Raw genomic sequence first — 16,201 nt, forward strand, 5'->3', positions numbered from 1 at the left:
TGTCAGTAATTCTGTTTCTTATCAAACCCTCACTCTCTGGGCATAAATAGCATCTATTTATGATTCTTTGCTGAGGCTGTCATCACTCTGATGGTTGCCAAGTGACGGTTTTCTTTATTCCATCATTCTATGTCATGCTTCTACAATAGAGTTGGTATTCTATTTTAAGGAAGACTGTATCTGTATAGACTCATGGATTCCTATTTTGCTCTATGGATTATAGCTGTTTATTGTTATTTATTTTAATGCTCAGTTGTCCCCATTTGGCCAGCAAGGAAAGCCCTTTAACCTGGTTCCTGTGCATTTTTAACATATCCCTATCATTCTGTCCGCCCTGCCTTAATTTCTGGCAGGAGAGGTTCTAGGTTCATCTTGTCCTTCCCTGCACTGGGATCCATCATTTCTCCCCAGGAGCTCTGGTTCCTTTTGGTGGAGAATGGTGTTTAGAAACCAAGACCTGGGTTCTAGGCCCTCCCAATGGACAGAGCTGGGAAATTTATGTGTGTATGATATATGTATGTGGACATGCTTATGTCTGTGTCTTTCTGTATCCATTTTTGTTTATTCGAAACCATGAGGCAGCATACTGATAGCTCATACCACAGGGTTCGTGATTTATTCTAGCATTCTGGCTTCCCACATTTGTAACTCCCTTTCCCAACAGTAAGAAACTTGGCTCCTATTCCCCATGATATATTTATTTGCCCAATCCAAGAATATATCATAGGGGTTTAAAAATGGCTAACTCATATCTCTGTGAAAAACCTAGTAGTTCAGGATTTGTTTATAGTTCCTTTTGTCTTTAGCCTGAGGGTAATATAGTCAGAGTTCTGTGTTCAGAAGTTACCTTTCTCCCCGGGTCAGTGTGGTTATGTTATTATTTGAAATATAGTTCAGTTCTTTTTTGTTCCATTTTAGGGGTTCCCATTCTTACTGATTTGGTGTTTCAGTTTTGAGGTTATTGTTGTTTTGAGTGTATGACATTACAAACTATACAAAAAGGTACCTGCCCCATCATCCCCTTTTACCCAGATCCTACTCCCCATCCTTCTCACCCACGCTGTAACTAACCAGTCTCAGTTTCTGGTTCCTCTTTCCTGTGTTTCTTTTTACATAAATGAGCAGACACATATATGTTTTTCCCCTTCTTTCTTACAGCAAAATAGTATATAGTACTACTTTTTATTTTGCTTTTGCACCTTGCTTTCTTCAGTTAATGATATATTATGGAAGTCATTTCATGTTGGTTTATAGACTCTTCCTTATTTTTGAAGCAGCTGTGTCATATCCCATTGTGTGGACGTGCCATGGTTTACACAGCCACTCCTACATTTGGGCATTTAGGTTTCCAATGTTATACGATTACAGATGCTACGACAGGACTAACCTTGTGTGAATGTATTTTTGTATTGTTAGCGGTGTACCTTCCGGGTGTATTTCAAGGTAACTGTCTATGTGGTTTTGTTAGATACTACCAAGCTTCCCTCCATCAGGGTTGTACCATTATGCATTTCCACCAGTGGTTTATGAGAGTATCTGCCTGTTTCCCCACAGCCTGACTGGATGTGGTGTTAGACTTTAATTTTTGCCAATCTGATAGATGAGAAATGGTACTACAGTGTTTTAACTTACATCTCTGCTTTCTGAGTGAAGTTGAACATATTTTCAGGTGCTTGAGGACTTTTATATCTTTAATTTTGTGAATTGTCTTGTTCATATCTTTTGCCCATTTTTCTAGTGGGTGTTTGGTCTTTTTTCTGCTCAGTTTTTAAGAGCGTTTTATATATTAAGAATATTCACTCAGGGCCGGCCCGGTGGCGCAAGCAGTTAAGTGCGCGCGCTCCGCTGCGGCGTCCCGGGGTTCGCCGGTTCACATCCCAGGCGCACACCGACGCACCGCTTGTTAAGCCATGCTGTGGCGGCATCCCATATAAAGTAGGGGAAGATGGGCACGGATGTTAGGCTGGTCTTCCTCACACACACAAAAAAAAGAATATTCACTCTTTGTCTCTGATACTATGATGCATATGTTTTCTCCCAATATTTCAGTTGGTTTTTGACAACAACCTGTTTTGATATTTTTTATGTAATAGTAGAGCTCCAATAATCTCCACTATTTTTAATAAATAAGACCACAATGTATATATGTATCAGAATATATCTCTTAACTTACAGTGGTGCAAACACACACTTCAAGATAGAGATGCTTGATAAATATCAAGTCCTCTGCCCCTGCCATGCCTACAGGACTTAGTAATCTTTTTGAGACAAGACTTATGAGAACCTTGAGAGAGGTGTGGACCTTCCCCGAAAAGATGCACATGGCCTGGCTGTGGACCTGCTTCAAACAGAACAGTTAGCCGAGCTCCACTTTTACTTAGTCATTCTTTGTACTCCACCCACTTCCAGAAAGATCTGAGGCACCTCTCCTCTGAGGCTAAGAACAAGCAGCGTTCGTTTCATGCCAGCACACCTCCTTTCTGGTCTTTGTGTTGCGTTGCTTCTGGTTTTCCTGGTTGTGGTAGGACAGATCCAGACAGGGCTGGGGGAGCAGGATTCTCTGTGGGGGGTGAGGAGTGGTCTTTACATGGCAGTAGTTGAAATCTGAGCCAGAAGTGTCCCTTCACAGCCTGTGAGGCAGAAGCTGCCCACTGAGAAGTAGCTCATCTCTGCGTTAGCACATGTGAGCTAGATGCGAGTGATGCAGACATACTTCTGAGTTCTCTGCTTACTTGGGTGCATTCCTTGACTTCTTTGAGCTTCCATTTTGTTGCCCATGAGAAGCACCATAGCAAAGTGGTGAAGAGAACAGTCTCTGGAGCCAGACCATTTTGGTTCAAATTGATTCCACCATTTCCCAGCCATGTAACACCTGGTACCCTCTGTCCTCGGGTCCTGCTCATTGGTGAGTTATTGTGTGAGAAAGCTCAGAATAGTACCTGGCACACAGTGAGTGCTCGGGAATTGTTAGCTCTTATCATCAACCACAACAGAAATATTTATGGGATGTTGTGAGGTTTAACTAAGATCATGTCAAGTGCTCATCATATGTACTCCACCACTTTTAATTCATTGAGTTTAGACATAGAATGTCGTTTTTAAAAATCTTTTACTTTTCAGGAAGAAAAAGTTTGTATTTCTGTGCTGCTTTGTTGAGGAATGTTGAGGAAACAGCAGTCACCTCTCTATAGGATTGCTTTTTGGGTTATTTCTGCCTAGTAAAGGGGTATCATTGTGTTGTGAGCTCAGCATATCTCAGGCTGCCTGAATCTTGCCACACTCTCCTTCTTTTAGCCAAGTTGATGGATATCTTGACTTCTTTCAAAGTTTCTAAACTCTCCCCCATGTAGTCTCACAGCTTCTTTAGTTCAGTTGAAAAGAGGAGGAATCCCTCCCTGTAGCCTGTGGGTCAGTGCCTGCCAGTGGTGAGGTCTTTGCTGTGGAAAGCAGTTTTGAGTTTATTATTCACTCAAGCAAGTGCCCACTAAACTTTTATGCTGTGTGCATTTTTATGGAGGCCAAGCATTACATGGTCGCAGGCTTCATTAAGTCATCAAAAACATTCTCAGGGCTGAGCAAGTTACATGACCTGGCTTGAATTAGCAGAGGTGCATGGACACTCCGCAGGCTCCGGTTTCTGTGTCCAGTGGCTGAGGAGGAGGAGGATTATTAACAATAATAGCAAACACTGAGTTATAACCAAGGTTTAAAAGTAGCATCCCATGTCTTCTTCACAGCAACCCTCTGAGGGGAGTGCTTCTGAGCCTACATTTTACAGACGAGGCAACTGAAGCACAGAAAGATTAAGGAACACACTGAGGTCACATAATTGTAAGGGGCATAAGTGCACCCCCACAGGCTAACTGTAGAGCCCAAACCACTGTACTATACTGATGCCTGAGCAGAGTAGGGTCCCGAGCAGAGGACTGCAGAGGTAGGGGCTGAAGTCAGGGGACAGGGCTCTTTATCTTCAGTGACCCATTACAGAATGGAGATGACCAGCTCCATCTGGCTTTCTCGTGGAGAGTCATATAGACATTTCCTCTTTGGTAGAGTAGAATGTCTCTCCCCTTCCCCCTTTTGGTTTTTATCCAGTCTTTGTTTTCTGAAAATGTGGCTGGACCTGCTTAGCATGCTTAGCAGAGCAGCAGGAAATGCACGCAAGTGGCCAGTGCCAGCTAGTTTTTTGGAGTTTTGAAAAAGACTTAGGAAGTCCTATTTCTCCGCTACTAAAAGGGAAAAAAAGCTTTTATACAGTTACATTACTTATTGTGAGAGAAATATGGAAACAGTAGCCCCAGTGCAGATCCTGATAGTGAGAGAACAATGTCTGTGTCTGAAGCATGAGGCTCGAGGCTGTTATAGACGTAGAATAACTGCATTTCAGATTTAAGTGAAATCACCAAAATTATTAAAAGACTACAGATGGGGAAATATATGGCAACATCATGGGTACGATTAGATCAGATTAGATATCTAGCCCTGAAATAAGGGCTACATCCATAAAGAAATAAAAATAAAATACAGCCAACAATTGGGCCAGGTTTGCTGAGCACTGGAAGCCAGCACGTCACGTGTTCGAGTCTGTTCCTTTTGCATGTCAGAGAGTTTTCCCAGCAGAACTGGTCTGGTTGTAGCTCGGTTTTTCTTAAGCAGTGGGAAAGAGGGCTTATCCTGTGAAAAGGGGGGGGAAGGACAGTCTTCTTAGAATTTAAGAGAAGCTGAGGCTGAACTCCTTTCATTATAGGTACTTTGTAAACATTTGGTCTCCTTCTGGTATCAGTTTCTCTCGACTGTACAGATCTGGCCTCACTCGTTTTTAAGGGGATAGATGTCTGACTCTTCCACGCGGGGCTTGGCTGCCTTGCTTCTGCCTCCAGCAGCTTATCTCAGAATCCTCCTCTGTTGCAGGTCTCTGTCCTGGGGTGCCCCGACCCAGTGGTGCACGAGATTGCCTATCAATACGGAAAAAACGTGGGGATAGCTTTCCAGGTTGGTGTGCTTCGTTATGAGAAGGTGGCCTGTGGGTACAGTGGGAAGGGCGGCCGTGAAGTTGAAGGGGTGATGCTCTGACGTTCCTTTTTTCCTTTCGCTAGCTGATAGATGATGTACTGGACTTCACCTCGTGTTCTGACCAGATGGGCAAACCAACAGCAGCCGATCTGAAGCTCGGGTTAGCCACCGGCCCTGTCTTATTTGCTTGTCAGCAGGTAGGTGTCACGAACTCCTTGTGACACATTGCTGTGTAGTCTTATACAACCAGTATCTTCCAGGCACAGCTGATGGGAAGGTTCAGATAAGGAATAGATGGGAAAGCATTTAGAAGAGAGACCCCAGATCTAGACTTCATCCTAGCTCTATGACTGAGATGCTGGGGCAGTCATCTCACCTCTAAGTTTTACCTGTTTCCTTATCTATATAAAATTGAGAAGATTACAACCTTCCTCCCAGGATTGTCATGAGGATTAACTGAGATAATATTCATGGAGATACTTTGTAAATTAAGTGCTCTATGCATTTAAGGTAGCATTATGATGATTTCCTTATATTTTGGGCACTGACTAGATGAATGGTTTCTACATCTTGATTATAGGACTGGACTTGGGGTGTACCTCAGAGCCCCTTAAAAAGGCCCAGGAAGGGCCTCCAAGCATAAGAAATTCTGAGAAATTCTCTAGTTCTAGAAGTTTAGTGGGACTATTTGCTGCTCTGAGAGAGCCTCGGCCATTGCCTCAAAATGTCAAGTCAGTGGAATGTACTACGAGAACCACATAGTTCCTTCTTTCTCCAGATTGAGGGGCTGTCAGTTAAGGAAGTAAAGCTGCCTTCATATTCTCCTTAATATGGATGAAAAAAGCTTCAAAGATGCTGCAGTGACTTGCAAGGCAGACGTTTTCAGAGCCTGCTCTGGACCCTGGCCACATTGCTTCTGGCTGTGCCAAATGTTATTTGAAATAAGTGGGACATTGGCTGGTATTTGGACATCTTTTTAATAGATTTTCATCTTAGTAATATTTGTTACTTAGCAGAGCACTAAGGTGTTCATCACCATGCCATAAAATTAAAAATTAGCTCTTGTCAAAAATTTTAGTAAACTTTTAGTCTGTCAGAGATTTTGCCTCTATTCTTTCTCAGAATTTACAAAGATAAATCATGTTTTCCATAGAACTCAGTGATGCCATTTTGATATAGAAACCAGATGTTGCTCCTGATCCGTTTCTGATCCAAGAAAGGAGAGGTCATCTTTTATCCAGGATCTAGCAGAGCCATCACCAGGGTAATTCTCGGAGGAGGCTGATGGCTTGAGGGCTGGGCCAGGTACCTTGGGCAGCACATTAGTGGACGGCAATCAACTGAGCAATGAGGGCTGTGACCCAAGATGCTGGGGCACTCTCTGGAAACATCTATCCCCATTTCAGGCTCCATCCTCTCAACATTCTGAGGCAAAGGCGAGAAGTGTCAAGTGTGCTCTAAATGGGCCCTTTCTCCTATTGAGACTAACTGCCAGCCCAGAACTCAAGAAGAATATTAATATGTGTGCCAGGTTCTGACAATTTGTAAAATCCCCTTGTATACATTAAAGCATGAGTGAGGAACATTTTCTTTTTCACCATTAACCCACAAAAAGCAGAGGATTCTTGAGCCATGTAAATGTAAAGGCATGCCTGAGGTTAGAAAGATTTGTCACTGGCTACCATCTACACTGGTTAGTAAATGTGAATAAGGAACAAGATGGGCTGAGAGCACTGGGATTCTGCCGTCTCAGCGAAGATTCCTTTAGCTGGGTTCTGAGGTTATCAAGCTGACTAAGGAACAAGCCTTTCCCTAAGAGGCTTACAGTCTACTAAAAAGCTCTGGGTGCTATACTTTTAGAAATCTTTTTTTTTTTTTTTTTTTTTTTAAAGAACAGTAAGTCAGCTTTTTTTTTTGAGGAAGACTGGCCCTGAGCTAACATCTGTTGCCAATCTTCCTCTTTTTTCCTTTTTTTCTCCCCAAATCCCCAGTACATAGTTGTATATCCTAGTTGTATGTCCTTCTAGTTCTTCTATGTGGGACGCTGCCTCAGCATGGCTTGATGAGCGGTGCGCAGGTCCTCGCCCAGGATCTGAACCAGCAAACCCTGGGCCGCCGAGGCGGAGCACACGAACCTAACCGCTATGCCACCGGGCCAGCCCCCTAGAAATCTTAACAATTATAAATAATTTTATGAGCCCCATGATACTAAGTTAACAGCTGAGTCCTACTTTAACCTTAAGATGATCAAGAACGGATGCCTCTGCTGATTGTGTTTCACTATGAACACATTTCAAAAGACACTAATTTGCTTCCCTCTACACAAAGGAGTAGTGAATAATTCTGCCTTAAGATATAGTGGGGCAAAGTCAGGGGGGAAATGGACCACTCCTACATATTGATTGGTCAGTAATCTACAAGAGATTGAAAAATGCTCATTTAAAACAAAAAGGGCGAGGAAAAAGAACAGACACAAGCTTACAGTGCCCCAAACCACAGTTTTACATGTTTCACTGGGAAATCCCAGTACCACGAGACACACACTCATCCTCACCAGACAGCGCTTTTCCCGTCTGCCCATCAGGCAGACGGGAAAAGGAGTTAAAAAGGCACATTGCAGCCTTAGAAAAGGGAACACAGAATGAGGCCAAGCAGGAAGTAACTGGACAGGGCTTGTTCCCTAAGTAGACTGATTGTTCTGTCTTGTGGCACATGGGCCAAAAAGTTAGGCAAATATATAATTATAAGTTGTTTTCAAATAAAACATCAAGTTTAGGCTCTACTATGGGTTACACTGTCAAAAAAGGGATTTTTGGCCAGAAATTTGTTTGTCAAGATTTTTGGGGCTCAAATTGATTGGGGTAAAACGAGTTCCAAAAATAACATGAAAACGTGCAGTATCTCCATTTAGTTTACAAAGGATTCTTTTATACATTAACCTCACAACTCCTCTTTGTGTTATTATGTCCATTCTACAAATAAGAAAGGGATGCTCAAACTTGGCCAAAATCAAATATCTGGTAAATGGCATGGCAGGCAATATACATTTTACTACACAATGTAATGTTATTGCCACTGATGATGTGGATAAAAGCTAGTTGATGAGCTTGTCTGGTCCCCAGTAGGTCTTCCCACAGAGCAGACAGCTGGTGTGCCCTGGTACTGAAAATGTGCTGACAACACTCAAAGGAGTCTCTGTGTCAGCTTCCATCGTGATCAACCTACCCATTTAGTGGAGTTGTTGTTTGAAGTTTGTAACCTTTTTCCATAAGTAGGTGAGTTTTATTTGCAGATTAGATAAATCAGTCTTTGAACTTTTCCATTTGTGAACATTGACTGAGTCTCACTGGACCAAGACAAGCAACGTTGGGACACGGCTCTTCCTTTTTAACTTAGCATGGTGACTTGTCTTCAAATTGGAATTTGTTGGACCCAGCAACTTGATAGAAACTCTCTCTCTTTGGAATTCACTATTTTTGTCATCTCTCTGAGGGGTTTTTTGATAACAGTTGGTACAGGGGATTTAAGAAAAGTTTCAGGATTACTAGGGAGGTCCCAGTGGTGACAGTCTCCTTCCTGTGTATACTCATTTTCTTTGTAAGAACAAAACCTCATGTTAAATCTTTAAAGAGCATATAGATTGGATTTCAAAATCTTCAGAAACAAAATGGAAGTCTTCTCTTTTTTTTTTTTTTTTGGTGAAACTACATTAGTTCTCAAGTATCCTTTAAAAGATCTTTTCCTTTCTTCTGCTTCTCTTCCTTATTTGATAAGTCACCAGACCTAAATGTCAGCCTGTAGCTGTCCTGCCAACTGCCATCACCCTCACAAGCCCCTGCACCAGCTGCACAGGCTTCTGCTCTTGTTGTGATGAGTTGGTGTCTTAGAGTTACCCAAGTTAGGTTTGCGTAAGCTCACTCCAATTTATTGATCACCTCTGTAGTTTACTTTACGGACCGATTTCACAGAGTTAGAATCTGATTCATCCACAGGTGGTTTTCTTACTCTTAAAAACTGAGCCCTGAGCAAAGAAAAATTTTCTTATTTCCCACTAAATCTTGCAGGCAGGCAACCGTTTTCCTGTTATTTGTTTCTCGTTTCTTCTCCACATACACATTTAAGGGACAGGAGTGCCGAGGGGAAGTGTTTAATATTTGCATGTTAAAATTGCACACACTATATGTTTCAAAGGAAGGATGGAGTCACGCTCAATGCAAATATGTTTTTCAATCTTTGCTTTGTCAATGCTTTTTATAGTCAAAGGAATCAGAGAAACCACCCAGTCAGCACATTTTACCACACTTGTTGGTACTGCAGAAAAAGCTCATATACCATAGACAAGGTCATTTTGCCAGATGCCCATGACAGTGTCACATCAGCTTTGAGGATACAGCCTTCTAGAAATCCAATTTTGGAATGTGGTATTAAGAAACTAAGACAGGGCCTGCCCCGTGGCTTAGCGGTTAAGTGTGTGCGCTCCGCTGCTGGTGGCCTGGGTTCGGATCCCAGGCGCGCACCGACGCACCGCTTCTCCGGCCATGCTGAGGCCGCGTCCCACATACAGCAACTAGATGGATGTGCAACTATGACGTACAACTATCTACTGGGGCTTTGGGGAAAAAAAAAAAGGAGGATTGGCAATAGATGTTAGCTCAGAGCCGGTCTTCCTCAGCAAAAAGGGGGATTGGCATGGATGTTAGCTCAGGGCTGATCTTTTTTTTTTTTTTTTTTTTGTGAGGAAGATTAGCCCTGAGCTAACATCCATGCTAATCCTCCTCTTTTTGCTGAGGAAGACCGGCTCTGAGCTAACATCCATTGCCAAGCCTCCTCCTTTTTGTTTTTCCCCCCCAAAGCCCCAGTAGATAGTTGTACGTCATAGTTGCACATCCTTCTAGTTGCTGTATGTGGGACGCGGCCTCAGCATGGCCGGAGAAGCGGTGCGTCGGTGCGCGCCCGGGATCCGAACCCCGGCCGCCAGTAGCGGAGCGCGAGCACTTAACTGCGAAGCCACGGGGCAGGCCCAGGGCTGATCTTCCTCACAAAAAAAAAGAAACTAAGATGAATACCTACTTGATTTGACTTTTTACCACTAAAATTGATTGATTTGAGCCTTCCTGATTTGTTTCCTGCAAAACTTATTTTATTCTTAAAAGACCAGTAACTAAAGCAAATTACTGGTTTTCATTTAGGAACCAACCAGTTGCTAGCTCTAGCAGCCTCTACATGTTTGGAACTTTGTTCTGCCACCTACTTTGCTCTGAAAGGAACATTCTTAATTTCTCATCTGCCATCATCTGGGTGAGGTTTTTCTCTGTGTGCCGTATTTTTCCTTCTGGGATTACTAATGCCGTGGCGGTGGTTACAGGACAACAACTTATTTCATCCTTCAGGCTTATTGCCAGGAAAAAACTGGCAACTGCTAATAAGCACTGACGTGTCCAAAACCAAACATGTCATCTTACCTCTTATTTCACGGACCATCAGCTGTTAGAGCTAATGGATTTCAGATTGTGTCCTTCGGCTCCCTCATGATACCGATCAGGGGGCTAAGACCCAGGAGGTTAAGGAACTCACCCAGCTGGGCAGCACCAGGACTAGAGCTGGGATCTAGAAAGTGAAGTGATTTGGTGTCCTGGCTTCCTGATTCTGTTGCTAAGTATTGTAGAATATTAGATTTATCTTCAATGCCTTCTGTACCTGTTTTCTTTTTTTCTCCTATTGCCATCAACTTAACTCTAGTTCTCTTTATAATTTACTACAGTAACCTGACTGGTATCTCTACCTCTCTCTCTTCTAATTCAGTGATTCTCAACCTTGGCTGCACATTAAAAACACCTGGAGAGTTTTAAAAATCCTGTTGCCTGGGCCAAACCCCAAGCCAATATAATCAGAATCTTGGAGAGCTGATCCAGGCCAACTGTATTATAAACCTCTCTCAAGACTGCACACATTCCAGTGTGCAGTCAACGTTGCGTTCCACTGCTCTCATCCACTCTACAAGCTGCTAAGGCAAAGAGCTCTGCGCATAATACCCTCTGCTCAGAAACCTCAGTAGCTTCAAGAGTCACTCACTCAATTTAGTACTGAAAGTAGAATTTCTAATTCCCACCCTCATCCTAAGCCAGTGGTTCTCAAAATGTCAGCAGAGAGCAGCAGAATCAGCATCACCTGAGAACTTGTTTGAAATGCACACTCATGCCCCACGCCTAATGAATTAGAAACTCTAGGGGAGAGGCCCAGTAGGCGTCTGGTGATTCTGGTGCAATCTAAAGTTTCAGAACCAGAAGAGAAGTCAATAAGGAGATTTTAGAGATGTACTTTGTTCTTTCTTACTCAGTGTTGGACCAAAGATAGAACAGAACATCATAATGACCAAGGATCAACGGCTGCCTCTCTTGCGTACCAGCTCAGTCCCTGTACCTGGAAAATGGATGTCTCTCTTAGCGCTGCTTCTTTAATTGCTACAATTTACTGCTCCCCCACATCATCTGAACATTTAATCACCTTTTTGTTTTTTCCTATTATTATTTCCTATTATTACAAACTACTGTTAGAACATGTGATTCTCTCAGGAGCAGTAAACAGATTTTCTTTCTTTATGGTTAGTTCCCAGAAATGAATGCAATGATAATGAGACGGTTCAACTTGCCAGGAGATGTAGACAGAGCTCGACAATATGTATTACAGGTAAGATTATTTTTAAAAACGAAAAAAGCAACAGCAGGTACAATGTGGCAATGTTCTTTAACAAAACAAGTAAGATAACATTAAATTTTAGGTGTAAGACCAAGTTTGGCCAATTCTTGAATTGACAAAAACTGAGAAAGAAAAACTTGTATAATTTTTTCTTGTAGAATTCTTCCCAGAGATCTTCATTTAAGTGGTCTTGGCTAGGGCTTGGACATTAATATTTTTTTGAAAGTTACCCAGGTGATTCCAATGTGCAGTCAGGGTTGAGCCCCACTGGTGTGGAACCAGCCTTCCCTATATCCATCAGTAGCATCACTATTCTTCCAGTCACCCAGACTGGCCTCCAGTCTAGTCCAAGTCCTCATCCTTGACACAGCCAGATTGTTCAAAATCGGCAGTCTAGTCCATCCGATATATAACCGCGATAAAGGTGTGACTAAAGAAATGGTAACTTTAAAAAAAACAAAAAAGTAACCCAACAAAAGCAAACTAAACTGTTTAACCTTCAGGGCTATAAGCTTATCTCAAATATATTGCCATACATCTTTAGAATTCCTGTTGAACCCAGATTCTTTTGCATATTTTCAGTTTCTATGACTATCTTTTGAGAATGAGCTGTTTCCAAGATCCAAATCTAAAGTCATTTGGAGCCAGTAGATCTAGTGAATACGATGGAGTGAGCAAACAATTTTTAGTAAGTAAATGTGGTCTGAGATCTATAGTTAGTCCAATACTTGAAAGAATTCCAAATAGTTATCTTTCAGATTTTTTAAATTTCCAAAAAGCAAAACCCCTTCAAAGGATATATTTCTCTTTTCACTCTCTATATTGTTAAGCATCATAATTTGCTATGGGTTACCACCTTTTGGGAGGGTAGTTTGGCCGTACTATGAAAAACTCAATATGAGAGGGGGCTGTAGCTGATAAAGAAGTCGATATGCCTGGGAGAGGTTCTGGCCTCAGAAATAACAGTATTACTGAAGGCTAAAGTGAGAAGTGGGACTGAAAAGAGGGAAATTAAATTGTAGCTCTTATGCAAAACAGGGAAGTTCTGGTAAGCCTAGACAGAAATGCACTTAGAAAAAAAAATTCACAGGAATGTTCTCTAAACAAATTCTCCAAAGACCTATAAATTCTAGCTCCCTATTCACCCACAGAGCTCCTCGTCCCTATTCCCTCATTAAATATGAATGGACAACTAGGATTTATTTAGTAGGATTACTAAATAGTTGATTAAAGCTTGCTGAATGAAAGAATGAGACCAAGATAAACAGAAATAAAGATTCAGGAAAAATATAAATAGGAGGGTTCAAAAATACTGCATTCATAAAACAAGAACAGGATAATATTTTTAAAACAAATAAGAACAAGCTCTAAGAAATTTTAGATGATTGATTGTGAAAAACTAACTCCCAAGAAGGATTAGAACATGAAATTGAGAAAATCTTCCAAAATATAAACAGCTAGGGAAGAAAATGAGAAAAGCTTTTAAGAGGATGATCAGTACACTTCTGTAACATATTTCAGGAAGAGAGTCAAAAAATGAAAGAAAAAAAGTGGTCACCTACAAAAGGAAAAGGGATCAAAACTGGCTCACTGTATAGCAAAAACAATGGATGCTAGAAGGCAGTGAGCAAGACCATCCAAATGATGAGGAAACATTTTAAACCTAGAATTCTATGTCTAGTCACACCATCCATTAAATATGAAGGCAAAAGTCATTATCACACTTAAGAACTAAAAAGTTGACTTCCAATACACATATTCTGGGTAAGTTACTTGTGGATGTATTTCAGCAAAAATGTGGAAACACCAAGAAAGAGAAAGATCTAAGTACTAAAAGCAGTGGAATGAACCAAAGAGCTCAATGAAGAGTCATCCTGGGACGGCAGCAGTACAGTAAAGCTAAAAAGACGTCAAAAAAATAGAATGATTAAGGCATTGGAAATATTAGGAATCAGGACCTCCGTTCCCAAAGAAGAAGAAAAGGAGGCAGTTACATTCAGAAGTGGGCTTTTGTACAATAAGGCACAGCAAACTAAAACGTGTCATCATATTTGAGTCGTATCTTGTGTCAGTTGGTAGAGTACAGAAAATCAGAGGCCTTTCAGTCATGATGTTAGGAATAGTCTACTCTGAATATAGAGGGATTGTGAACTTGGAACCATGGAGAAGGAAATAAAATTATAGTACATTACAGTCGTGCCGCATAATGACGTTTCAGTCAGTGATGGTCCACATATACGACAATGGTCTCATAAGATCAGTACCATATAGCCTAGGTGGGTAGCAGGCTATACTGTCTAGGTTTGTGTTAAGTACACTCTGATGTTGGCACAACAACGAAATCACCTAACGACACATCTCTCAGAACATATCCCCATCATTAAGCTACGCACAACTGTACTTGATTCTGCAGTCAACATTTTTACGTCATGGAGATAAATACTTTTAGGAAGAACCAACATAAAAACATGGTTACAGATAGTTAAAATGTCTATATTACCTAAAGCAATCTACAGATTCAATGCAACCTCAATCAGAATCCCAATGACATTCTTCACGGAAATAGAAAAAAAAAATACTAAAATTCATATGGGGCAACAAAAGACCCCGAATAGCTAAAGCAATCCTAAGAAAAAAGAACAAAGCTAGAGGCATCACAATCCCTGACTTCAAAACATACTACAAAGCAATAGTAATCAAAACAGCATGGTACTGGTACAAAAACAGACACACAGATCAATGGAACAGAATTGAAAGCCCAGAAATAAAACCACACATATACGGACAGCTAATTTTCAACAAAGGAGCTAAGAACATACAATGGAGAAAGGACAGTCTCTTCAATAAATGGTGTTGGGAAAACCGGACAGCCACATGCAAAAGAATGAAAGTGGACCATCTGCTATCGCCATTCACAAAAATTAACTCAAAATGGATCAAAGACCTGAAGGTGAGACCTGAAACTATAAAACTCATACAAGAAAATATATTTGACATTGGTCATAAAGGAATCTTTTCGGATGACATGCCTACCCAGCCTAGAGAAACTAAAGAAAAAATAAGCAAGTGGGACTTTATCAGATTAAAGAGCTTCTACAAGACAAACGAAAGCAGAATCAAGATGAACAGACAACCCACCAGCTGGGAGAGAATATTTGCAAAGCATACATCTGACAAGGGGTTGATCTCCATAATATATAAAGAACTCACACAATTGAACAACAGAAAAACAAACAACCCCATCAAAAAATGGGCAGAGGAAATGAACAGACACTTCTCCAAAGAAGATATACAGATGGCCAATAGGTGCATGAAAAGATGTTCAACATCACTAATCATCAGGGAAATGCAAATCAAAACAACACTAAGATATCACCTCACGCCCATTAGAATGCCTATAATCACCAGACAAAAAACAACAAATGTTGGAGAGGATGTGGAGAAACAGAAACCCTCATACACAGCTGGTGGGAATGCAACCTTGTGCAGCCTCCATGGAAAACGGTATGGAGAGTCCTCAAAGAATTGAAAATAGAAATACCCTAGGATCCAGCTATCCCACTACTGGGAATCTATCCAACGAACCTGAAATCAACAATCCAAAGAGGCTTATGCACCCCTATGTTCATTGCAGCATTATTCACTATAGCCAAGAAGTGGAAGCAACCTAAGTGTCCCTCAACTGATGACTGGATCAAGAAGATGTGGTATATATATATACAATGGACTACTACTCGGCCATAAAAAAAGACAAAATCGTCCCATTTGCAACAACATGGATGGGCCTGGAGGGTATTATGTTAAGTGAAATAATCCAGAAAGAGAAAGACAAACACTGTATGATCTCACTCATATGTGGAATATAAACCAACACGTGCACGGAGAAAACTGTATTGTGGTTACCAGGGGCAATGGAGGTAGGGGGTGGGCACAAGGGGTGAAGGGAGACATATATATATGGTGATGGACAAAAATGTACAACCCAAAATTTCACAATGTTATAAACTATTAAAACATCAATAAAAAAAAAGTTACAGAATAGAATGCAAATCTCTACAGTGTAAAGGTATGTTAGGAAAAAAAAAATGGGCGCCCTTATATAAGTGCTCCTTATACTTATCCTGATCTTATACAAGATAAAGTCTGAAGTTGATGTAACATGATGACAAAGGTAATCAGTAGAAGAACTGAAGACCACAATATAATGATCAAATTAGGCATAGTACGGGTGGACTAAATCCTCATTTTTCTTAGAAGAAAGGCAATAGATAACTAAAATTAATAATTAAGAAATAAAAACCAATGGTAAAGCTGGTGCCTTTGGAAGAAGGGAACTTGATTTTCAGCTCTTCTGTACTTTTATTATGTATATGGTTTTTTAAAAACTTTCATTTTTGATTTTTTCATTTAGAAATTTATTGTATAGATATTTTATCTATATATATAGAACTTTTTAAAAACTCTAATACAGTCACGTGTCGTTAAATGACTG

The 16,201-nt window shown here is 40.9% G+C and overlaps 1 protein-coding gene across 1 annotated transcript in view; it reads left to right on the forward strand.

Moving 5' to 3' along the window:
- Window positions 1-16,201, forward strand: part of PDSS1 (decaprenyl diphosphate synthase subunit 1) — a 42,055-nt gene that overhangs the window by 24,061 nt on the left and 1,793 nt on the right. The window contains exons 8-10 of the mRNA XM_058532660.1: window positions 4,912-4,992; window positions 5,097-5,210; window positions 11,620-11,700. Coding sequence (XP_058388643.1) covers window positions 4,912-4,992; window positions 5,097-5,210; window positions 11,620-11,700 — 276 coding nt within the window. The remainder of the gene's footprint in view (window positions 1-4,911; window positions 4,993-5,096; window positions 5,211-11,619; window positions 11,701-16,201) is intronic.

Source organism: Diceros bicornis, chromosome 36, assembly GCF_020826845.1.
Source record: "Diceros bicornis minor isolate mBicDic1 chromosome 36, mDicBic1.mat.cur, whole genome shotgun sequence".
Lineage (NCBI taxonomy): Eukaryota > Metazoa > Chordata > Mammalia > Perissodactyla > Rhinocerotidae > Diceros > Diceros bicornis.